The sequence below is a fragment of the Lynx rufus genome, unplaced genomic scaffold (genome assembly GCF_022079265.1).
Source record: "Lynx rufus isolate CCGP_SWC_20201006 ecotype Redwood Valley unplaced genomic scaffold, mLynRuf1.p SCAF_2, whole genome shotgun sequence".
Lineage (NCBI taxonomy): Eukaryota > Metazoa > Chordata > Mammalia > Carnivora > Felidae > Lynx > Lynx rufus.
Genome location: NW_025814834.1, coordinates 99,859,665 through 99,887,055, shown reverse-complemented (window position 1 = coordinate 99,887,055; position 27,391 = coordinate 99,859,665). Strand labels below are relative to the sequence as shown.

The 27,391-nt window shown below is 36.6% G+C and overlaps 1 protein-coding gene across 1 annotated transcript in view; it reads right to left on the bottom strand.

Moving 5' to 3' along the window:
* DPP10 (dipeptidyl peptidase like 10) overlaps positions 1 to 27,391 on the bottom strand; it is a 649,764-nt gene that overhangs the window by 325,921 nt on the left and 296,452 nt on the right. The window contains exon 4 of the mRNA XM_047084533.1: positions 8,927 to 9,021. Within this exon, the coding sequence (XP_046940489.1) occupies positions 8,927 to 9,021 (95 nt within the window). The remainder of the gene's footprint in view (positions 1 to 8,926; positions 9,022 to 27,391) is intronic.

Below are 27,391 nucleotides of genomic sequence, written 5' to 3'. Positions count from 1 at the left end.
ATACACAAAATCTATATTACACAAAGCAATTTATACATTTAATGCAATCCCTATTAATATACCAACAACATTCTTCACAACTTGAACGAACAATCCTAAAATTTATGTGAGTCACAAAAGACCCTGGATGGCCAAAACAACCTTGAAAAAGAAAAGCAAAGCTGAAGGAATCACAATTCTGAACTTCAAGTTATATAACAAAGCTGTGGTGATAAAAACAGCATGATACTGGCACAAAAGTAAACTCATACATCAATAGAACAGAATAGAAAACCCAGAAATGAACCCACAACTATATGGCCAATTAATCTTTGACAAAGCAGAAAAGAATACCCTTTGGGGAAAAGATGGTCTCTTCAACAAATGGTGATGGGAAAATTGGATAGCAACATGCAAAAGAAAGAAACTAGACCACTTCCCTATACCATACACAAAAATAAACTCAAAATGGGTGAAAGACCTAAATGGGAGACAGGAAACCATCAAAATCCTACAGGAGAACACAGGTAGTAACCTCTTTGAAATTGGACATGGCAACTTCTCACTAAATATGTCTCCTGAGGCAAGGGAAACAAAAGCAAAAATAAACTGTTGGGACTTCATCAAAATAAAAAGCTTCTGCACAGCAAAGGAAACAATCAACAAAACTAAAAGACAACCTATGGAATGGGAGAAGATATTTACAAATGATGTATCTGATAAAGGGTTAGTATAAAGAACTTAAAAAAAACCTCAATATCCAAAAAACAAATAATCCAATTAAAAATAAGAAGACACAAATAGACATTTTTCTAAAAAGATATACAGATGGCCAATAGACACATGAAAAAATGCTCAATATCACTGATCATCAGGAGAACACAAACCAAAACCATAAGGAGATATAACTTCACACCTGTCAGAATGGCTAAAATGAACAACACAAGAAACATCAGGTGTTTGTGAGGATACAGAGAAAGGGGAAATACCATTGTTGTAGCCTTCAGAATGGTCTTACAATTTCGACTTCAAAATCCCTAGAATATATTCCTCACATAGCAAAGTGTTCTTTTAAAGTATGACTCAAGGGGCGCCTGGGTGGCACAGTCGGTTAAGCGGCCGACTTCAGCCAGGTCACGATCTCGCGGTCCGTGAGTTTGAGCCCCGCGTCAGGCTCTGGGCTGATGGCTCGGAGCCTGGAGCCTGTTTCCGATTCTGTGTCTCCCTCTCTCTCTGCCCCTCCCCCGTTCATGCTCTGTCTCTCTCTGTCCCAAAAATAAATAAACGTTGAAAAAAAAATTAAAAAAAAAAAAAGTATGACTCAGATATCAAAGTGTGCCTATTTCTTACAAAACAAAACAACATAATTTTTCTAGTAGTTATTCTACTGGGTTCATCTGGTACCATTCTCTGCATTCTCCACTGCTTATATATTTTCTATTCTTACAATAGATCTACGCAGTTCCTACCCAAGGTTCTTTATAATGATTCTTCTTTGAGCCTACAAAACTCTTCAACCTGACCTTGAAATGTTGCTTCTACATTGGACCTTTCCTAGACACCTAATCCTTGTCTAATCCTCACTCTATGCCACCTTTTTTTTTTCCCCCAAGGACTTAATACTAGCTGCAACTGCTTATATTTCTACTTGAGCATTTGTTTGTTGTTGGTTTGATACATCTGTCTTCCTCAACATGTATCCCCAGAACCTGGAATATAATCTGATAAGTGGAATATAATCTGATAAGTAGCAGGGGCTCAATAATTAGTTGGCAAATGCATTAATAGACTAAGACAGGATGAGTCATTTTAACAATGATGCAGCAACAGTACAGAAATGGAGAGGGAGAAAAATGTCTGTAATCTTTTAAGAGATGTAAGAATCTCAAATGTAGACTAGATTTTTTCAGAAAGATTAATCAAGGGATAGCAGAGCCGTGAGTGGCTTGGTGATATAAGTGTGTGTATGTGTATGTGTGTATGTGTAATTGTGGAATGCAGATAATGTTGTTTCTCTTTGTTTACATGAGCAGCATTTCCACAAGAACTGAAAATAACTGCATGGAAACAATGATGACATAGGTGACAGTCCGTGAAAATTCAAAATATGCTAAAAACAAATATGGTGACTTCAGCAAAGCCAAGGCAACAAAAGATATTTAAAACACATTTTACTTTTATTTATTTTTTTTCTTTTCATTTCATTGTCTGCTGCTTTCTTCCTGATTAACTGGTGGTAAAATACGTGTGTGTGTATGTGCATATACACAGATATACACATATATATGTGTAGATATACACATACACACACACACATACCTATATTTGATTCAAGTATCTTTTGTAAACAGTTTAAGGAATAAGTACACAAATACATATAGAAATTCCTTATACAAAAATATGAAAGAATTTTAATTTATTTTACATTTCTTTAAGAAGAATTTAAAATGAAAAACTTATCTAGGCCTATTAGAAGCAACACTAGACTAGGAGTCAAGAAATTTGTATTCCAGTCTTACAACTCCACTAAAGCATTGAGCAAGTCACTGTATTTCTCTGGGTCTCAGTTTCTTTTTATTGAAACTAAAGTAGAAGACAGGGAGAATGCTTTCTAGGTCTGTAATGGGCTCCCATTATCATTTAATGAATGCTGAATGCCCTATATTACATTCCATAAGCACACTGAAACACTAATTTACTATATTAGTCCCAATGTATTATGAAAATATCTGCACTCTTTAGTGCAAATGGTTGCAAAATTCTGCTTCATGCATGGTTTTCCATTAACCAAAGCTTCACTAATCAAGGTTTTCTGAAAGAAAGACAAGAAAGAAAGAAAGAAAGAAAGAAAGAAAGAAAGAAAGAAAGAAAGAAAGAGAAAGAAAGAAAGAAAGAAAGAAAGAAAGAAAGAAAGAAAGAAAAGAGAGAAAGAAAGAAAAGAGAGAAAGAAAGAAAGAAAGAAAGAAAGAAAGAAAGAAAGAAAGAAAGAAAGAAAAAGAGATGAGGGAGGAAAAAAGGAAGGAAGGAAGGAAGGAAGGAAGGAAGGAAGGAAGGAAGGAAGGAAGGAAGGAACAAAGGAAATCCTTATGTCATAGGGACCTTGCAAACATTCAAAGGTCTATTAAAATGCATTTGCTTGCATAAATTCCACCATGCTAGCCAGCTAGCTTCCATCATCCTATCTGACACACACCAAAGAAATTTATAGCCCCAACCCTGGGAACACTAAGTAAGAATCTTTAAAGAAGCAAATACTGGAATTGTAATAATTTTATTGCACATATTTAAGAGGAGTATTAGATATAGTTGAAACAAGCTCTTGTTCAAATGGTTAAGTAAGTGATGTTTAAATAGAAAGTAGTGTTTTGCTCCTACACAAAGGAGACCTTTGATATATTAAAAAAATGCTTATACCATCCAAGACATTTTATCCCAGCGAATAAATGTAGTAGCATCTGTTTCCTGGATCATTCACAATGCTAATTAAGTGTGAAAAAGAATATGGAGTGGTCTCTCTTCAAGTCTTTATCACCTATAGGGAACTGTATGAATAAGTGTATGGAATTTTAGAATAATCATGTCACACTCGCCAACATATGGAGACAAGAGTATCTGTTCTCACATTTTATATTTGTCCTTGAAGAAACTTCCAGGGTGAGGATCAAAATTTTCCTTTCCGATTCTCCTGTTTTGACAACGATTACTTGTAAAACTATGCAGGAATTCATTTTCACATTCATCTAACTTAGAGAAAATTTTGAACAACCTAAATATTCACAGTAGATTCCATGTCCTCTTTCTTAAATGAAAAAACATAAACAAAATATTCCAATCCTTGCTGAAAAATATTACTTTATTTCCATTCTCCTGAATGTGCATTGATGGTGTGAATATAGTATGATACTTCTTTGATGCCTAAGAGTTGGAAATTATGAACATCATCTAATTAAATACAAATGATCATTTTTAAAATGAATATGGGTGTACAAAGGAACTACATACTTTCAAGGTGAATAATAAAAAAAAATGTCAGAAATATAAATGTATCTAATGATAGGGAGTGGTTATTGCTTTTGGATAGAAGACGGATATGCCCAAACTGAAGACTGAATTCTACTCCTGAAACCAATATTGCACTCTATGTTAACTAAAAATTAAATTAAATAATATATTATTATTGTTATATTTTATATTAAACAATATAATGCCAATGTAAAGAATTATGCTGGCTGGGGCACCTGTGTGGCTCAGTTGGTTCAGCATCTGACTTCAGCTCAGGTCATGGTCTCCTCATCCTCGAGTTCGAGCCCCACGTTGGGCTCTGCGCTGATGGCTCAGAGCCTGGACCCTGCTCTAGATTCTGTGTCTTCTTCTCTCTGCCCCTCCCCCACTCAAGCTCTATCTCTCTCAAAAATAAACATTAAAACAATTAAAAAAAAAAGAATCATGATGACTGGAACATCAAGTAGTCATGAGTTTTCATCTTCTAACTTAAAGGAAATCACTTACTTCTTTGTCAAATAGTTGACAATAGCCAGTAAGTGATACTAACTTGTTGGAACAATAACAACAAGTCTCAATTAGAAGTACCCCAGAAAATTATATGAAATCTGGGTTCATACTTTTAGCCTGTCCTCTGCCCTATCCAAAGAAGAGAAATCCAAGGCCAAATGATTATATTCATGCCTGCTGGTCTTCTTTTCCAGGACTGTCCATAAAAAGAAGAAACATGTCTCAAGAAAATGAAGGTGGAAGCTTCAGCTGAAAATCTTTTCTGACAGAAAAAGAGAACCATTCCTTGTTGTCATCTTAAGAAAAAAAAACAAAAAAAAACTAAAAACCACCTGTTAATTATCTCATGGTTTCCCTGGTATTCCTGCCTAGAACCAGATCTTGCAAATTTCCACTAGTGATGTTCTCGACTAGCCAATTTTTGTTGTCGTTGGAAGAAGCTGTCTTGTGCATTGTAGAATGTTTAGTGGCATCTGTGACTAGATTCCCATGGCACACTCACTGCTCATCTCCAGCCATAACAATCAAGAATGTCTTCAGACTTGCAAAATGTCTCTTGATGACAAAGTTAGACCAACTGAGAACCACTGCTCGAAAGAAAGAAACTGTATTGTCATGCACACAGCAACTGCATAAGTGTGCAATTCCTGTGATTTCATTGGCCCATCAATATTAGTTACAATACTGATATTACTCACTACCAGGATACCAACACATAGTGCTAAAGCTAGATCTTAAAACAAAAACAAAAACAAAAACAAAAACAAATTCTCCAGGATTAGAGCCAACATATAAAGCCACTCAGGCAGTCAGAACTGTCTAATAAACTATCTTTATTTTAATTTTTTCCAAGTTTTTATTTAAATTCCAGTTAGCATAATATTACTTTCAGGGATAGAATTTAGTGATTCATAACTTACATACAACACCCAGTGCTCATCACAATAAGTGCCCTCCTTATCTTTATTTCAAATTTTAAGAGGTGAAATTTTGGGTGTCTCTATCCAGTAAGTATTTATTGGTGCCAGAATTTTTTGATAGGGCACCTATTTCCTTCAACATGAACTGAAAAATAAGTTTCTTGATTTCATGGTGGTAAAAAATCAGTTGGATCTATTCCCTCCACCCCCACAGACCTAGTGGCAAAACAAATTAAAAAAATAAATAGAAATATTATGATGGCATGCAAGCCAATGGAAGATCTCTCCACACACAATGAGTCAATAAATACTCCCTGGTTCCAGTCAAACCTACTATTTTTTTAATGGCCTATAAAAAGACAGTTGGACCCCCCCAAAATGTGTAGCTAACATTTTCCTTGGAATCATCTGCTTCCATATATGAAGTTCCTCCCTCTAGTATGTTTTTAAAAGCTTGCAGATTTTCAGAATCAAAAAGATATGAGTCTTATCCGTCAATCACCCATTTCCATATTAGTACATCAGGCCCATGTTTCCAATTCCCTTCTAATTTAAACTGGTGATTTGACAGAACTATTTATGGTTGCTGGTGTATTCTGCTAAGACCACTGGTGATATTCAATTTACTGACAGCAGAAAGAATACAGCTAATACTTATGAAACATTTCTTCATTATTTCATTGTGAATGAGCTTTTGTTTGAAATAGTCTGGCTTTAAGAGATAAAATTTCCAAACACTTAAAAATGATTAAGAGCAGTTTTGAGGCTAAACCAGTTCTTTTGCACAACTCATCTTCAAAAAGTTATATACTCTTTAATTTCCTCGTTCATTAAAAAATCTGCCTATCTTCAATCCAAAAGAAGCCTTAAGACAATAATTTTAGGAAAATGATGTACTTTTGTTTTATTTTTGAAAGCCGGGTCCAGTATTATTGTTACTCAGAGTCTGCTAACCATGATTACATAGCTAAAAAGTACACACTATTCATATTTAAAATATTTTTAAGAGGGAAATCACAATGTGGTGTTATCTTAATTTTTATAATAAAATGACTGTTACATTTTAGACTGTTACATTTGGTATTTCCTACCAAATAATAAGCTATTCTGTTATCACATTTCTATCAGTAATGTGTTTATTTTCTTAATTGACTTGGCACTTTGACTACACAGCCTTTATAGTGATCATAGCCAATTAATTATGATTCTAATTAAAATATTGATAATTGTTCAATGAAAAAACTGCTGTGTTAATAAAATTCTTATGCTCTAGTAAGAGATTTTTTTTCAACAGAATGGCCTTTGAGGAAAGTAAATCCAGACTTTAGCCTAGCATGAGCTTTGAAAATACAACTACATTTAATAATGCTATCATGGAGTGGGGAGGAAATGATTAAATGAATTCCTCTGAAGAAATATAGAATCATGGTTGTATATTTGTTCTTTGTTTTCTTTTACAGTTTTCAGTTAACTAGTTGCAAATATATGCCACACTCCAATCCCTTATCCTTGCACCAACCCCCCCCCCCCGCCCACAGTCAATTCGACACCTCTAGGACTTATAAATTGCTTAATTATCTGTGTTGTGAGATAAATGTCTTTAGGGAGCCCATGAATCTTAGAAGATCAGTAAATTGGAATATTTGCTAAATATGACTCTGTGGTAATTAAGAGTCATTGCCTACATACAAGAGAGTAGAAGAGACCTCAAAAGGATTCAAAAAGATTAAACACACATGCACAAAGATAAAATGGTATTAATCAACACATGGAGAAACTACAGCAAGATGAGGTGGGGGTGGTGTGAGGTACCAACAAAACATGTATCATAGAAGCTAAGAAAGCAAGGACCAAATGTCGAAAAAAATACATAATCTGTGACCACAGTGAAGACCTCACCAGCCTGTATAAAGGCAAAGGTCAGTAAGGAATAGTCACATAACTGAATCTTCATGTACTGAATGCCTATAACTAACTTAAACGTCTGGCCACTGAAGGTCTATACTCCACATCAAAAATGACACTTTATGATAAAACAACAAAACAACAGCAACAACAAAATGCATTTAGTTTTTTTCCCTAAACTAATTTTACTGACAATCAATTCATACTGACTTTAATCAGCCAATCATTAGCATACCCTCTGTCATTACCAATTCCTGCTTTCTGCCTTCTATCCTACGGAAGGCTTCTTTTCCATTCATTTCAACATCTCTTGGTAATTCCTCAGCCTTTTCTCTAGTATCCCTGAGGACCATGCAATTAAAAAATAATACACATTGCTCTATTCTGTTTATTAAACTTTTTCATTAGGGTTAGTATTTTCTGCCCTAAGGAAATCCATTTATTTAGAAAGTGAGTAATACGCCTTATGAACAGTTGCATTCAGAAGCTGTCCCTCTAATCTCTGTGAATTAACCGATGAGTTTAAAAACAAAAATGGCTTTATTCTGTTAGTTGCTGACCTAATTACTAAAGTACATCAGATGTTTGGTTTAATGTAGCTTAATAGATATATAACTATATAAGCACTTCATAATTTCAATGACTATTTTTTTCTTAATATATAAAAATACTAAACAAGAGAAAGTTCCAGTCTATTTCACCTGGCCATCCTATAATAAACATGAAGTCTTGAGGTCTATTTCAGATGTACAAGTAGAAAAAAGAAAAAAAAAAGTAGCTCATGATTTGCTCACTGATTTAATTTGCATAGAAGGTCCTCTGAGGCTCTGGACTATGGCTTCATACAAAGCCATGTTATAGGTAATATACTGAACCTTTGATTATATAAAACTGTCAGCAAATAACTGTGCACTATTTTTCAGTGGTGTTTGACAACTGAATTTTGAGTATCTGCAACATTTCATTCATTAACACTCACTCAACAAATAATCATCACAAAATCTAGCCTTAAGAAATTTGAATTTACAAGAAAGACAAGATTCATATTCTTTTGTAAGAGCAAAACAAATACATTCCATTATTTAAACATTGTCAGGCTAACCAGTGATTCTGGAGAAGCAAACTGAAAATGATAGAAGCCTAAATCATAAAAGCAAAACACATCAACTCCAGCAGAAGGCCAGTTTTAGAAAGCCTGCCTTCTGCTTGATCCAGAAAACCACAACAAAATTAGAAGTCAGGAAGAATGAAAACTGGGAGAAAAAGGTTGTGATAACTTGTGTCAGATTTTTTTTTTAATCTTGATATTCATATGACTGATTTTACATAGAAAATATTGGAAGAAATATTCACTGTAAGGAAATTTCATTCTTAGAAACATTTCTCATTTACTAAAATGGGGAGATATGAAGAGAAATGGAGAGAAATGAAGCAGATGGTCACATGGGCATTTTCTATTAATAGATGTACTGATTCTAATGATATTCCAGCCCTCTTTACCTGAAATGTTTTGCAGGTGCTGGAACTGAAGAAGAAAAAAGTTATGTGCACCTAGAGAGCATTCAAAACAACACTGAAATGCATAAAGTAATTAATTTTTCATTACTTACAAAAGTTGTGTTTTCCAATAATAATGTGGTGGCATTTGTTTCTATATTCAGTTTAATGACATGTCCATTCTCGCTTTTATACACCACATCTGTATCTGCAACAACAAAGATATTAACAATTGACAAACACATTTACTAGGTAATACAATGAACTGTAGAGGAGAAAATGTGCATAACAAACAGACACACTTAGAACAATCATTGTTAGCCTTTAATAACGGAGCAAATTTTTGTATTTGGCTCACATTAATCTTCTGCAGTGATCAGGAAGCCTGGCTAGCACATGGTCTATTGTGCAGTGAAAACAGGGTTATTGAGAGGGCCACTCAGGTTTCTGGTTTAACAACTAAAAATTAATTAAAATACGGGAAATCTGCTGCCCATTCCGGGATGAGAAAGAAGGGACAAAAAATGCCTCCAGTTACCAAGATAAGCTGTTACTGATTCATAATCCAGTTAAGCTGACAATAAAGGCTGTCATTTACCGTAACTGGACACAAGTCTAAGCTATTCCTACTGGACCACCCTCATGCACGCTTTATGCTTCCCGTCCTACCACCCCTCAATTCCCATCCAATCTTTCTCCTTAGGGTTGGGAATTTTGTCTCTGACAGGTTATCTGGCTTGTGTGACCACAGCCCAAAATCTCTGAGGGAAATGAGGTTTTTTTAAATAACCACATGGCTTCTGGACAGTTGTTGATCTTATATATGAGTTAACTTCAACCACATATGTCAGGAAATTAAATCATCCTAAGAATATGTCAGACTGAAAATATCAACAGGAGGGAAAGCTGTCAGAGAGGATACTCAGAAGTTAAATATATACATATTACATATACGTGTGTGTGTGTGTGTGTGTGTGTGTGTGTGTAAAAAATACCCAAATAAAAGTAGACATGAGTGTTTTTTTAATGATAATCTTCTGTCCAATTTTGCTCAATTCTAACTTTTGCATAGTATTGCACCTCCCTAACCCTCTGTCCATTCTTGGAAGAAAGGCAATATTGAAGGAGTTTGGGTCCACTATCCACAGTGAATGAAGTTATACAAGATACAATTTCTCAGAACCCAAATGTCTTCACATGTATAATGGTAAACAAGTATTCCATGGTGGGTTATGAAGATTATATGGAAATGTCTGAAAATTCAGACAGAACTAGGTTTTCTCGCTTGTTCTCTAGTTATTTCAATATTATAAAAAGCTATAGTCAGAAATCATATGATGAGAAGCAATCAATACTAGCAGAAATTTGTCTTTTTTGTATCTGTGTTTCATTTAAGAAGACTGAGAGTTCAATATGACTCTCCTACTAAGGTTAAGGATGGCACAGGAGGCCAGTAGTTCCTCTTGAGCTTAATGAGGACAATGGAACATTGAATCAGGAACAACAAATGGTGTTTTAAGAAAGTAGGAAAAGAGGCAAAAAAAAAAAAAAAAGATATTCAAGTTACTTTCTGAAGCAGGCCGTATGGGCAGATCTTCAAAATAAGGCCTGTATCACCTTCTGAACTTCTCTCATCAGCTATAAATAAACTGAGTTCTCCTCTCACTAACTTTACCTGTTGTCTTTTCTAGTGATGTAGAACAAACAACAGTTGTACACAAATAATAAATATTTATTTTGATTTATATTCCTTTCCTCTCTGGCCTTTCTTTTCTACCCTGTGTTTAGGATCATAACTCAGCAGCAACACTGGTCTGGGTTATTCATTTGGCTTTGCCAGCTGATTCGAGTCTTCTTTCTGCTCTCAGTTAATGTTTGCATGAATAAAGAGTCGAACCTTAACACCTCTGTTATTTTTCTTGATATTCTCAATTCTGGACCACCTCTTGATATTGAAGACCCGACAAGCATGCCTTATCAAGACAGCCTCATAATATTTTCACTATAAGTCAAAAGAAAAAAATTTTCCCCTTTCTATTATACTGTGAAGATAAAACCAAAAGCCAGCAATGTGTGGTTCTTCTTCTAGAGGACAAACACATCACAGAATTCTAAACAGGGATGAGGTCTTTGGCCTTAAGAAGGAAGAAGAGCTCAGAGAGCAACTGTAATATGAATAGTGGTTCCTCTTCAGTGGAAGGGTTAGAGTAATGTATGGCCCCAGAGTCTCTCACATTAAGAGAAAACTCTAAGCAGGTGATGGATTATATCAAGAGTAGAGGAAGGAAAATTAGGTTTTGTTCTCCTTAGAACCAAAGTAGAAGGAAGCGAAGTTTGTTTGAGAAGATAAATACTAAATTTAATATTTGAAAAGTAAATTTTGCTGAATAATTACTTAGACTTGAAAAACATGTACAGAGATTTGAGATTTACAAATACCTTGAGATCTGTACACCTGCAAATGTTATCATTAGACTCAACATTGCATGAGCAGGAGAAAACTACTTTCTTTAATTCAAGTGTAACTCTCTAGCTTAAAATTTAATACAGATTTTGGCATGAATTATTTAAATTTTTTTAATGTTTTTTTAAATATTTATTTAAACTCACAGAGTGTGAGTGGGGGAGGGGCAGAGAGAGAGACAGAGAGGGAGGGAGGGAGAGAGAGAGAGAGAGAGAGAGAGAGAGAGAGAGAGGATCTGAAGCAGGCTCCAGGCTCTGAGCTGTCAGCACAGAGCCTGACGCAGGGCTTGAACTCATAAATCATGCGATCATGACCTGAGCCAAAGATGGATGCTCAACTGACTGAGCCACCCAGGCACCCCTGCATGAATTATTTTAAAAGCATCTAATACCTGCCTTTATTAATTTTTTTTTCTGGTCTTCAAAATTTGGTCTTCTGGGTCTCCTATTTATCCTATCCTGTTTGATTTATAATCACTAGTAGAATCTCCCATTTTGATACTCCTGTTATTACATTATTAAATTACTTTCTAGAACTATATTTCAAAATTGCCATGTCATATTTTGTTTAATATTAGGTGATGAGATACGACTGAGTAAGAGCAATGAATAAAGTGCATTAACACAGAAATTTTAAGGGAGGTGTATTTGAAACATTCTTTAAACACAGTATCATGCATGTCTATACAGCACATTGACTAAATCATCTTTCTTTCTTTCAGATCATTGAAAGTTAAGAGTCAATTGTCCTGAACACATATTTGATTTGGTCATTTTTGTTTTAAATAAAAAGGTGTGACAAGATAGAATCACTACCTAGCCTCTCTATCCTGAGGTCCAAAAATATATTCTTAGTGTCTGTCTCCCTAAATGATTATTATTACTGTAATTTCTATTCCTATTCTCCTTAATGTGTCTAACAAAAGGAAAAACATAATAGCATATTTTAGCTTTAAATCATTCAGGGGGGCACCTGGTGGCTCAGTAGGTTAAGTGTCTGTCTCTCGATTTCAGCTCAGGTCATGATCTCACAGTTTGTGAGTTCAAGCAGGCTCCACACTGCTATCAGCGCAGGGCCTGCTTGGGATTCTCTCTCCCCCTCGCTCTCTGCCCCTCCCCTACTCTCTCATGCATGTACACCCGTGCTTTCTCTCTTTCAAAATAAATAAATAGACTTTAGATCATTCAGGTAAATGTGTTTTTTTTTTTAATTTTTATTTTAGACCTACACAAAGCAGGTAGTAAAGCACTTCACATAACAGCTCAATTCTCAATTTACTAACGACATTGAGAGAAGTGAGGCCTCGATGTTTGCTCCAAATATTCAGGACCAAGAACCAAAGGAGACTACATCCATAAGATTTAATTTTGAGTTACTCCAAGTTCTTGCCCATAGAAATTATAAAACTATACAAACTCATTTTTTCAGAAACTCAATAAAAATTAATTAATCTGAATAATAAGCTCTTAAAACTGAGCAAATTCTTAATCATTAAACACCTGTTTAATTAATACTAACCTCAAGATTGCTGCCTCTCTGTCCACCAATCCTAAGCTATTACATCATGAAACATGGCAAACTTCAAACAGGTTCTCACAGCGAAAGACCATTAACCATTCAAGCCCAGATCCCTAGCCCTATACTTATCTCCCCACCCCCACCCAATTATCTCCTCCTTCTGGACCTTCTAAGACTGACAAAATGTTGTCCTCCGTATCTGCAAAAAGTAATAAAATCAGTTTGCTTAACAGGTTATTCCAAGGGTTAACCTTCGGAAAACTCATCTTCCATGTGCATCAATATAAAAGTACTTTCTTGTTTTTGTTGTCATTGATGTTATTATTGATAATGTAAGTATGCATTTAATTTTGATAGGATAATTTGCTTTGAACATTTCAAAACAAAATCTATCATCTATCTATAAAGACAGTTTTCAAAAACTGGAAAAAAAAAGTGTGGCAAATCAACTATTTTGAAGATATTAATTCAAATATGATCTTTGTTTTTTTAAAAAAAATCTGTTTTGGGGGCACTGGGGTGGCTCAGTCAGTTAGGCATGAGACTTTTGACTTCTGCTCAGGTCATGATCTCACAGTTTCATGAGTTTGGGTCCCACATGGGGCTCTGTGCTGACAGCATAGAGCCTGCTTGAGATTATCCCTCTCTCTCTGCATCTCTGCTCACATTCTCCCTTTTGCAAAAATTTTTTTTTAAATCTGTTTTTGATATCTAAAATAAAAACTCCATGGTGTCTAAAATCTCTTAAGTGACATTCAAATAATGAACTAAAAAAAAATCTAAAAACAGTGAAAGAAAATAATGAAATGATAACCACAGAAAATGCTCAAATGATTTTTGAAAGAATTTGTTAAATATCAAGTTAAGATTTAATCATTTAACATATCAACATTAAATCTGGAATACTGAACTAATCATATTTGAAACACAGCAGACCCCTCATTCATCTCTCCTAAAACACTGCTCATAACTATGCAAAAGTATCCTCACTTTTTTTTATTGTCACTTTTAAAGAACCACATATTTACCTGTGAAAACTGAAGACATGAAAAATGGCTTCATTTACCTTTCCTGCCTACCTCAAAATCTTGCTCTATACATACTCCTTTTTTCCCAGACATTGAGAATGAGGTAATCTTTCTCCTTTGCAAAGCAAAATGCTGTTTCATGGCCAAATCAGTATTCTCCAAACTTTTAAGTATCTTTGATTGCTGGTACCTCTTGCCAGCTACTTGTACTTTTCAGAGCATACATTTTTATTTTTAATAATAATAATTAATAATAATATAATCACCTGCATCCAGCTCTTTCACTCTCCCCCAGGTTTGTTTCAATAAACGTTCTACATAAGTTTTCTGCATTATTCTGTGCCTCTGCCCTATGTGCTGTTCTCTGTATCTTCCTGCTGTGTAGCTGCTGTCCTTATGCTGCTGAAATTGCAAATTTGCAACATTACCACTGACCTGAAATTAACCAAATCCAATGTGCTCTTCCACCAAGCTTAATCCGTACCTCACTTGATTTTGCAGTGTATGATGATGATGATGATGAACAGAAGGATTTTGAAATCATCTTTCTTGACTTTGAACCATTGCTTTGCCCTGGAATGATTTACTCAAAAATTTCTATCTGTTCTAACCCGCCTCCTTGCTACCTAAACAAAGACATCCTTTCAAGTTCAGCACTGAGCTTTATTTACTTATTTTTTTTTTCCAACTGCTGTTGTCTGAGTGATCCCTTCTACTCAGACCTTCCTATACTGATTCTTCAACTTTCAACTCTGGTTCTGACCCCTCCCCGTATGCCAGTTTTGTGTGTCCAATTCTATGTCAGATCACATAAATGTCTTGCAGCTATAGAAAGGTCAGTAGACAAAAAGTCAACTCCTTATACTTATGGCTATATCCTCCTTCAAAGTTCCATATATATGCACACATGTATGTCTACTGTGTCTTCTCTACTTCTTCACCTCCTATATTAATACTGTTCTTTATAACCTTTCACTTGGAAGAGTGTTTCAGTTTTTCACATGTTCTCTATGCCTCTAGTTTATTCCAATCACACAGCCTAACACATTCTAAACACCACTTTGTATTTTGTCATATGCACCAAAAATAGTCATGGCTCACGAATAATAAAGTATAAAATCAAAGCCTGGCAGTCAGGTTACTCACTACCTGGCTTCAACATATATTTACATAGCTATTGTCACCTGATGCTCTATAAAATAGTCCAGATCATCTGTTGTTTATTCTTGTTTACACATCTTGTACCTCACCCCTACTCTATTTTGCTAATGACACACACTGCCCAGGTGCTGCCCTGACTCTACCTGTGTTTCCAAGCACCATTAAGTTCCCAAATTTACAGAGCCCTCACTCAATCTTTCCCTTTTCATAATTTCTATGTTTAATTTATTTAATATTTAATAGTATATTTCTTTAAAAATTACTATGTATTTTACGGAGCACCTGGGTGGTTCAGTCGGTTGAGGGACCGACTTCGGTTCAGGTCATGATCTCAGGGTTCATGGGTTCCAGTCCCGCATCGGGCTTTCTGCTGACAGCTCAGAACCTTGAGCCTGCTTTGGATTCTGTGTCTCCCTCTGTCTCTGCCCCTCCCCTGCTTACACTCTGTCTCTCAAAAATTAATAAATGTTAAAGTTAAAAAAAATACTATCTATTTTATTTAGTTTCAATACACTGTTTTGGGTTTTCAATTACTTTATAAACACAAGAAAGGACCTATTTCTTGTTCCTTTGAGAAGCGAGAGGATTCACACCCACAAATCTTACTATCTATATAAACATGAGTTTACCATTCAACTGTCTGCACTAATATGACTTTAATATTTCAGGAAACTCTTGCCAGGAAGATGAGGTTGCAAATAACTTCATCTCCTCCACTCCTACAGAGAACTTTGTGAAAACCCATTTGTTTGAAAAACAGAATACTGGACTAGTACCTACTAAAGCAAGTATCTCTTTCTCAGAACAATACACAGCTCAACCAAATGACTGATGACTATTTGAGAGCCTCCCCAAACCCTCACCTCCTTGAATAGATCAATCCTAAACTCCTACAACACAAACTCCCCCAATTCCAATCAAGACTGCTAATGACAGACCTGTCAAACTAGATGCCCCAAACCTCAAACATACCTTCCTTTCTCCGTTCTTTTCCATATGCTGTTCATTCTCTGTCAAGACGGTGATCTCCTTTACCAAAGTGAGCAATAGCTTCAGCTGTCACCTTGATGTTTTTATTGGGGGGGGGGGGCTGGGGAACCAACATTCAGTTCTTTGAAATTTCTGTATTATATAAAATATATAATATGTATAGTATATATCCAATTGAAGGATCTCAAGAAATAGTTTTCTCTGCTACAGGACTAAATCTTTCCACTATCTTTCACATGTTATGTTTTTCACTGTTACGAATTTAATTAGAAATAGATTTAGCACTAGTGACAAAGACTCCTTTCTTGACCAAAATTCAGTCAGCCTCCTCTGAGCCCTCTTCTAGACTAGTCCTTGACCTTGGCCTGTCTTTACCACATCCTGCTAAGCCAGTTTAGTTACAATATGCCCAATCATTGATGTCTGATCAAATTCTTCGCCCTCCAGCTGTGAAATCTAAGTGGTTGGACTTGCATTTAATGAGAATCCTGTTAGGCCAGTTTAGTAAGAATCCTGTAACCTCCATATGTCCTCTCAGTAATTTTCCCCTACTGCCCACCCCCCACTTGGTTCTTTGGCAATAAATCTCTAGTTCCATTTCTGTATTCAGAGTTCAGTTGAGTCTCTCTCCCTCTATAGCAATAGTCTCACTTCTATTATAATAATCATGAATAAAGTCTTCCTTACTATTTTAACAAGTGTCAGATTAATTTTTCTTTAGCATTACCTTGGAAATCTAAACTTAGGTAACCTACTTTAATAACATTCTGGTATTAAATTTAAATTATATGTTATATATTATAAATTAATATGTTATTAATATTAAATTAATGTAATTTAATAATTTACTATAAATTAAATTATATAAAATATATACATATCAATAAACTATATACATACAGTTAATCTATGAATAACATGGGTTTGAACTATACAGGTCCACTTACATGCAGATTTTTTTCAATAAATATGGTACAATACTATAAAGACAATTTCTCTTATTATTTTCTTAAAAGCACTTTGTTTTCAGGGTGCTTGGGTGACTTAGTTAAGCATCCGACTCGATCTCAGGTCAGGCCATGATCTCATGGTTCATGAAATCAAGCCTCTGTGTAGGGCTCTGCACTCACAGTGCAGAGCCTGCTTGGGATTCCCTCTCTCCCTTTCTTCTCCCTCTCCCTCTCTCCGCCTCTCCCCCTCTCCCCACCCCAACTCTCTCAAAATAAACAAACTTAAAAAAAAAGCATCATTTTCTTTAGCTTACTTTATTGTAAGAATTACAGTACGTAATACATATAAAATACAAAACAAGTGTTAATTGACTATGTTATTGGTATGGCTTCCAGTCAACACTAGGTTATTAGTAGTTAAGTTTTTAGGGAGTCAAATCTTTTTGCATAGTTTTTTTAAGTTTATTTATTTATTTTGAGAGAGAAAATGAGGAGGGGAGGGGCAGAGAGAGAGGGAGAGAGAATCCCAAGCGGACTCTGTACTGACAGCCCAGAGCCCAAACTGGAGCTCCATCTCAGGACCATGAGATCATGACCTGAGCAGATATCAAGTGTCAGACGCTTAACCCACCGAGCCAACCAGGGGCCTCAATATATGCACATTTCTTACTGTGTGGAGGGTCAGCATCCCTAACCCACATGTTGCTCAAAGAAATACACACACACACACACACACACACACACAAACACACACACACACACGCACACAGTTAGTTTAGTACACTAGACCAGTGGTCCACAAACTCTAGCTATGGCTATGGGACAAATCTATGTCCACCAAATTTGGTCCACAATCATGTTTATTTATTTATTTTTTTTTCAACGTTTATTTATTTTTGGGACAGAGAGAGACAGAGCATGAACGGGGGAGGGGCAGAGAGAGAGGGAGACACAGAATCCGAAACAGGCTCCAGGCTCTGAGCCATCAGCCCAGAGCCCGACGCGGGGCTCGAACTCACGGACCGCGAGATCGTGACCTGGCTGAAGTCGGACGCTTAACCGACTGCGCCACCCAGGCGCCCCTACAATCATGTTTATTTATTTATTCATTTATATTTCCCTGTGGATGCTTTCACACTATAATTGTAGGTTTGAATAGCTGCAACAAATGAAATGGCTCACAAAGCCTAAAATATTTACTCTCTGGTCCTTTCAAGAAAAAGTTTGCTGACCTCTGTGTTAGACTATTAATTGCTTGACTCATCATAGAAAATACATTTTGTTTACAATATTTATAAATGTTAGCTACTGATCATTGCAATTCCACTAGAAGAATGTTCTTTGGATCCCCAAAATATCTATATACTCCAAAGAGTTATTTTGTTTTGTTTTGTTTTCCAACCTGGCATGAGAAATATATTTGCCTTAAAGTGATCTGAATTCCTGGCAAATAGGATAAAATTAGGTGCGCAAAATAAATGCATTTTCCTAAAAAGTAACCAGAATAAATGTCACCTTCATTTAAAAGTCATCATAATTGTAAGTAATCATTAATTCATATAGAAGTGTCAATCCTATGAATGGCACTTCCTGTAATAAAGAGCCCTTTCCAGGCTCAGTAATGGAGCAGTTGATGGCCACTCAGCTAAATGATGTCTTGTTGATTTGTAGCTAAAATGTGAATAGCAGCAATTTTCTGATGATCATTTCATTCCTTAGATTATTTGCAAAAAAAAAAAAAAAAAACTCACAGAAGAGGAAAATAAAGCACCCCTCTCTAGAATTTCAAATATGTGTTGCCACCAAAAGGTTTGTTTGCATAATAGTGTCATAAGTACCAGATTGTAACTGTTTCAGTTTCTTAAGCTAAAACCTACAAGAGTTTTACGGAAAGTTTTCTTAACTTCAGACTCCCATAATCAAAGATGTGCTTAAGTGGTCCAGTATACGGAAGCCTGCAGGCAAAAGGAAGACACATGCAGATTCAAGCCTTCTCTTCACTGAGTGTCTCATGTAAAATGAACATAAATGGTGCGTGTGTTTCCATGATACTAAAGGTCTAGAATTCTACTGCAGTAACACTTGCAGAAAACAGAGCTTATTTTAAAGTAACATCTAAAGTGCAAAATATAGGGGAACAAAAAGAAGACAAGCAGATATCTGAAGCACTTCTCTCTCCTTTCATTTTGTTTTTGCTGCAGTCAGCCACCAATATGCCACCATTTCTTTTCTCATTCTGAAGATTAAACTGGGCTGAGCTCAGCCTCCAAATGTATCTTTGGAGGTGGGGCAGGTAGCCAGTAATCCCTTAAAAAAATGAGAGTTTTCTTATTTCAGGGTCCACTCATGCAAGGCGCCTCTCTGGATGTGAAGATACTATCTGGTCCTCACCACACTGCCTTGGTGATTTGTCTGTTGCTGTGAGTAATAAACTCTCTTCGTCTCTGATGTAAAGCCCTAATGTTTTACATACAAGTTCATTTTCAAGTAGGGTGAAACCTCAGATCCTGCATTTATTTAAAAGGTCTCCTCCCTCAGGGGGCGCCTGGGTGGCTTAGTCAGTTAAGCATATGACTTTGGCTCAGGTCAAGATCTCACAGTTTGTGGGTTTGAGCCCTGCTGTGCTGACAGCTCAGAGCTTAGAGCCTGCTTCGGATTCTGTGTCTCCCTCTCTCTATGTCCCTCCCTGGCTTGTGTTCTATCTCTCTCTCAAAAATGAATAAACATTGGGGCGCCTGGGTGGCGCAGTCGGTTAGGCGTCCGACTTCAGCCAGGTCACGATCTCGCGGTCCGTGAGTTCGAGCCCCGCGTCGGGCTCTGGGCTGATGGCTCAGAGCCTGGAGCCTGTTTCGGATTCTGTGTCTCCCTCTCTCTCTGCCCCTCCCCCGTTCATGCTCTGTCTCTCTCTGTCCCAAAAATAAATAAAAAACGTTGAAAAAAAATAAAAAAAAAAAGAATTTGAAAAAAAAAATGAATAAACATTAAAAAAATTGAAAGAAAAAAGTTTTCCTCCCTTAATTCTAAGGATCCCCCCATTTTCTCTCAAGTTTTAATTTTATTATTAATTTCTACATCACTAATAAAATAGCTTCATATTACATGGTGACATTTTATTAATTTAATCACAAATCAAATAATCTTTCATCAAACTTGTAAATTAAAAACTCAAAAATGAACATTAATTCTATACACTCAATTTATGCTTGGATACTGCAACAATGACTATAATTTAAAGCTCTGAATTACACTATTTAAATATGTATCTGTAGAGACTTAACCACCCATCACTTAGCTATTTTGATATCCCCTTTGGATCCTTCCTGGCCAGTCCATGCACTTAAGTGAATTTCCATTTACTATTGACATTGTCCCAATGACAAACATGTTTATTCTCCAATATCTTTGATAAGGTTATGCCCTTCTTCTCAAGATGCAATATTTTGCCATGGTTCTTTCAGTTGAATGGACATACGAAATCATGATTTTTGCCTATCTAGTGCCAACTCATCTTAGACAGATTTTGTTGTCCCACAGCAGTGTTTTTCTGGCCATGTTTATCATCAGCATACTGAAGATCTCAAAAGAAAAAGACATATGGCAATTTCACTTATATGTGGAGTCTAAAAAAACAACAAATGAATAAACAAACAAAAAGCAGAATAAGACCTAGAATACAGAGAACAAACTGCTGGCTGCCAGTGGACAGGGGTAGGGGATGGTCAAAATGACTGAAGGGGAGTGGGAGGTACAGGCTTCCAGTAATGAAATAAATAGATCACACGAATAAAAGTACAGCAGAGGGAATACAGTTAATCATATTGGGAAAGTGTTGTATGGCGACAGATGGTAGCTGCATGTGTGGTGAACATAGCATAAGGTATAGAAAAGTTGAATCACTACGTTGAACACCAGAAACTAATGTAACATGTGTTAACTATACTCAAATTAAAAAAAAAAAAATGGGAAAAAAAAGAGAAAGAAAAATACACGAGGTCAAGGACAGTAACGTTTTGCATCTTCCCTCATTTTAAAGTAATATATATTCACCATGGAAAATTTGTATAAGGCCAACATATCAAGGAAAAATAACTGTGAAACTGTTAATGTATTTCCTTATAAAACACACAGCTGAAATCTCAATGTATATCACAATTTGCATCCTTTCTCTTAAAATTGAAGATTAGGCATTATATCCCATTATTAAAAATTCTTCATTAGCTAATTCAAATTCTTAACACTTTCAGCCCAAATGACACTTTAGACAGAAAAATAAATTGAAACATAATCATTGGTAATATGAAAGAGGAAAAGCGGCACTATTTAAAATGTAGGGGAAAAAAAGTAGATAAGATACCCATGAATATAGATTCACAAAGTAGCACTGAGAAACTTTGTTGTCTGGAAAACTAATTCATACATCTAAACAACAGATGCTATGACTCTCTTCAAATGCATAATGGCATACCTTTATCAATTTCTGCACCTTTCAATTAAATCTCTAGAGACTAACATTGATCACTGCACTCCAAGGAGTATGCAACTGAACCATAAGGTAAGACTTCATTAAATAGAAAATTGATTTAGTTGAATAATATGGAAGTATTGCATCGATTTAAACAAAAACAACATTGAAAGAGGTGACAAAAGGAATAATTAAAAATTCACATACTCAAGGGCGCCTGGGTGGCTACTGGTTAAACATTGACTCCTGATTTCTTCTCAGGTGGTGATGTCATGGTTTGTGAGGTCAAGCCCTGTATAGGGCTCTGTGCTTCTATGCTGACAGTGTGGAGCCTACTGAGATTGTCTCTCTCTGCCCCTCCCTGCACACCCTCTCTTTCTCTCTCTCTCTCTCTCACTCGCTCTCGCTCTCTCATTCTCTTTCTCAAAAATAAAAATTAAAAAAGTTCACATACTCAAAGACAATCAGAGCCAGGAATGAATAACAGATATGTTAAATATGTTAAAATGAATATAAGACAATCACCAACATCAGAAAACTATAGTTAGTTCTGTGACTGAGTTTAGTGGAAATGAGGCAGCAACTTTGGGGAGCAGGTTTTTGTTTTTGAGTTTGGATGAAATCACTTCTCAAGCATATTTAGGCATTTTTAAAAAAACAGTGTGAGAGTTCATGAGAAAAGCAGGGTTGATTAAAGAAAAATACTCATTAAGTTCAAGTTGTAAAATGGTTTTAATCATATTCTGTCATATGCCAAGGACGTAACTTACTCAACCATAAACAACTATTATACAAATTGATGTCCTTAGAAGAAAATTGATCAGATAAGAATACTTGAATAAGTCACTGTTACTATTTTCTATTTCAGGGTAGGAGGGGGGAGGCAAGGAAAGGACTATTTTTGTTTCAAGTATCAAAAGCCTCAACCTAAATGAACATAACATACAAAACACACACACACACACACACACACACACACACACACACACACACACAAAAGGATTGTATTGTATGTCTGGCTTCAAGTATGACTTTATGCAGGGGCTCAAATGCTGTCATCATGGGCACAAGTAGTATCTTACCATAGTTTATTTTCGGATGGCTCCATTCAGATAGGCTTTCTCTTTGCAATCAAAAGATGGTTATAACAACCTGGAAAGCTTACAGCCTCTTATTTTCAACCCCGATTGGAAAAATCAAGATTCTTTTTTTCCAGGATTCTCAATTAGAGAGTGATTCATTACTTCTGTTGGTCTTGATTGGGCCAGGTAGACAGTCTTGCTCTGGATGTTAGGGATGTGCAATGCACTAGCATACAGAGGACTAAATCCCATGTCCTCTCGTGCCAAGGGTTGAGGATTGATTTAAAAAAAAAGTTATCTTGTGGATGTCAGAAAAGGGTCAAGTTTGGCTAAGTGATACAGAGAACAGATGTATCACACAGCATATCTGTGCTGCTAATGAATGATTTTACATATGAAGGGTGTTGTTGAGAACAAAAGCAATGCATCTCCAAACCTAACACAAGTTGGTGCTTCATTATATAGGAAAGTGAAGCAGAATAGACGGTGAGGGTGAGTGAGTGAGTGAGAGAGAGACAGAGAGAGAGAGATTTGGAAGCAGAGGTTTGTGTCCATAATAGGAAATGTACTGTAGTAATTGCTAAAATTCTGAGGAAAAAAAAGGAATTTGCTTGAGGTCCTGCCATATTCCCAAGTCATGCTCCCCCTAGAGAAAAATGATTTTGCTTGAAATCACAAGACTTTTGTGGCTCACTGGGGAAGCTTGCCAGGAGGAATGTGTGCTTTTGCCAGGATGTGTAGTCAGAGATTTCACTGCACTGAGAGCGGGGAAACCTGCTGGCAGCGATCAGGGTGAGACTGCTGTGGGGGTATAGATGCATGTCCTGGAAGAATTACAAATTTCCATCAAATTTTCAAGTCTCCTGTTGAGTTGTTAAGAGTTATCAGATTTGCCAAGGAACAGACTGAATTTACAAATGAGTCTTGCCAATAAGGATAAACTCTAAACATACTATGTAAAACCTATCACTTAGTGTTACAACACCAATGCGGTATGTATTTTATTACCATGGTTATTTTCCTGAAACTGCTGACGCAGATCCACCTAGGATTATTGTCATCCAAATCTCCCTTACTAAACATCACAGGCAAGTTCAAAGTCTATCCCTCTATCTTAAATCCTTTCCAAACAATTTGTTTATTTAAATATATATATATGTGTATATACAAATATATCCACATATATCATGCACATGTACACTTAATCAAGTAAAATATATATGAATATATTAGTCACACAGATGTAAATTATCTGTATAATCTATACAGATTATCAGTAATTTTTATACATTGTTTCTATAAGGGAGTCCTTAGAATAAAGTTGACAACATAATTGTCTCCAAAATATTTTGAATATCTGGGAGGAATGACAGAGGTGATCTTGTCCAATCCCTTCATTTTATCAGTGAAAACTTAAAACCACAGAAAAGTTGGGGTGAACACAGTGAGGAATCAGTAAGTAAAACTTCTGGATTGGGATTGTAAATCCAGTCTAATTTCTGCAACTCTGGCTATCTCTTAACCAATGTCTGAGGCCTATCCTGCTTCCTTCAGCTAGCCCTCCCATCTGTATATTCCCTTTCCCTTTAGTGGTAAGCTTCACGAACCTCCTTTCTGAAGGTAAAGGAGGCACTACTAAGTCATAACTAAGCAATGGGTAATGGGTAGGCAATACATTAGCTGTCAGTGATGTTTCCAAGATGGCCTCAATTGACCCACAGTAGCCCATTGAGGGAGGCACAAGGGTAATGGTGCTCCGTCTGCTCCTTGGGATGAGCACACTGGCGACAGAATTACTAAGAGAAAATGGGAAGTCTGCAGGTACTCTAAGCCGTTTGGATAAGTACTCCCACATTATCTTCTAACTGACGCACGGGATGGTCCCCATTTCTCATCTTACGAAAAGTACTCTGGGTTTTCTTAAATTCTCCACTCCTTGCCATCCCTCCAACTATAATTTTTTAATACTCAACATCATATTTAATTCAAGCCACCTGTTTGCACAGATGGCAGCTTGCTCACTTTTATGCAGGAGCTAAAGATCTAGGCCTGACAAAACACGAGTTAAACTGTCACTTTGCTTTGTTTCTCCAAGTTTAAAGTGAGTTAAAGAATCAGAGAGAACAGATGTCTCTCCTTACGCATTCTATTTCACCTTTTTTTTTTTCCTGGTCTCCCATATCTTTTAGAAAACACGATATGAGATTCTTTGTGCCGAACATTATGTTTCTGCTTCAAAAAGATGAACCTTCCTGTACCTCTTCCTAATATGACACTTGCTGTCACCACATTAAGCAGATAGGAGCCACAATCCGCAGACCCTGCTTCGCTTCACCTGCATTTTCCCTTCCTAACATTTGCTCTGGAGCACAGCTGGAAACACACATACGATCAGCTAGCAGATATCTGTGTTCACAGATGCAGGTATGATACAGAAAACAAGCACTATTTTTATCCTTATCAAACTGTGCTGCTATTACAAGTAACAAGGCGATACACAGGTTTTCAATCTCTGGTTAGTCACTCAACTATTTACTTGTCAAGTGTTTACCATGTTCCTGAGAAATGTGAAGTGGGAGAAAAAAAACACCTAAAATCTAGACTGTAGAATAAAATATGGTTATGTGGTACATTAAAAAAAAATAGCCACCATGTATTATTATCTACAACAATGAAGGTGTTTTATTAGACATTTATACTTATCTCATTTAATTCCTATGGCCCTTTTTACCCAAGAGAAAATAAAACTGAGCCTCAGGGAGCTTCAATAACTGGACTAACACTATAGAATTAAGAGAATGGTGGAGCCAGAATTCTGATAGGGCACAGATTTAAATACAATTTGATGAGGGGCGCCTGGGTGGCTTGGTCGGTTAAACGTCTGACTTCGGCTCAGGTCATGATCTCAAGGTCCGTGAGTTCGAGCCCTGTGTCAGGATCTGTGCTGACAGCACAGAGCCTGGAGCCTGTTTCGGATTCTGTGTCTCCCTCTCTCTCTGCTCCTCCCCTGTTCATGCTCTGTCTCTCTCTGTCTCAAAAATAAAGAAACGTTAAAAAAAAATTTAAAAAAAAAGCCATGCATTGTCATGGCTAATATTTAAATACAATTTGATGAGGAGAGTTACAATAGCCGCTCCCCGGGGAGGCTACTTCTGGGTCTCTATCCCCTTCCAGCACACACCCCTCCCAGTCTACGCTGGTGTCCTGACCTGCAGGGAACAGAGGTGGTCATTGATGGGGCAGCTCCTGAGAGTCCTTGCAATGTTCCATTCTGGGATACAACTGAGGTCTGAGCCTGGCACATGGAGGAGCCTATGCCTCTATGTCTATTCTGCAGGTGTATGTTTCTTCTTTCAGCCTCCTCAGTGTCAGCTGTCGGAATCCTTTCAGAAACCAAGATAACAGCACAAGAGCATGTGGCTGATGGCAGTGCCTGCCCATGCTCCACTAGTGCAGACTCACCTCTGAAGTTCAGGAAGAATGGAGTGATATAACCTTCAAAGGGCTGACGGCAGGCTGTGAGGCTGGAGCAAGATGATGCAGTCCTCCTGCTTTTATACTAGACTCTATGCCATCATATGAAATATTTATATATGTGTGTGATTTTAAAAAAAAGTAAGTATATGTTTCTTTATTTTTTTATTTTTTTAATGTTTATTTACTTTTGAGAGAGAGAGAGACAGAGAGATAGAGAATGAGCAGGGGAAGGGCAGAGGCTCCAGCCTCTGAGCTCAGCACAGAGCCTGACATGGGGCTTGAACTCACAAGCCATGCCATCATGACCTGAGCCAAAGTTGGACGCTCAAGTGACTGAGCCACCCAGACGCCCAGTACATGGTTTTTTTCCAATTGTTTTCTTGTGATAAACAAGAAACAATAACACAATTTACCATCTTAGCAATTCTTTTTGAGTGTTCATTATTTTTGAGAGACAGAAAGAGACAGAGTGCAAGCAGGGAAAGGGCAGAGAGAGAGGGAGACACAGAATTGGAAGCAGGCTCCAGGCTCTGAGCTGTCAGCACAGAGCCCAACGCGGGGCTCAAACCCACGAACTGTGAGATCATTCATGACCTGAGCCAAAGTCGAACGCTTAACTGGCTGAGCCACCCAGGTGCCCCTACCATCTTAGCAATTTTTACTGTACAAGTGAGGGGTATTCAGTACATTTATAATGTGCAACCGTCACCACCATCCATCTTCAGAACTCTTTTCATCTTCCCCTAAGTGAAACTCTATATACCTGTTTAATTACTCCCCAATCCCCCTTTCCCACAGTCCCTGGCAATCACCATTCTACTTTCTGTTTCCACAATTCCACCTGCTTCTATATACCTTGGATAAGTGGGATCATACAGTATTCATTTTTGTGATTAGCTTATTTTACTTAGCATAATGTCTTCAAGATTCATGCATGTTGTAGCATATGTCAGAATTTCCTTCCTTCTTAAAGATGACTAATATGCTATTGTATGTATATACCACATCTTCCTATCCAACCATCAATGGAAACTTGAGTTGTTTCCATATTTTAACTTTTGCAAATAAACATGCATGAACTACTACTATACTACGGATAGTATAACTATACTACTATAAACATGGATGAACAAATATCTCTTTAAGAAACTGTTTTCAATTCTTCAATTCTTTCCATTCAATTCTGCTTTATTTTTTTTTAATAGTAACCATTCTATGATTATGTTTTTGATTTGCTTGTTTCTGATTTTCGTGTGTTTATTGTCCACTCGTATATCTTGGAAAAATGTCAATTTGTGTCCTTTGTCCATAATCTGGTTTTTGTTGCCGTTGTTTCTTTTTGTTGTTGTTTCTGGGTTTTACGAGTTTTCTAAGTATTCTTGTTATTGACCCCTTATCAGATATATGATTTGAAAATATTTTCTCCCATTCTGTGGGCTCTCTTTT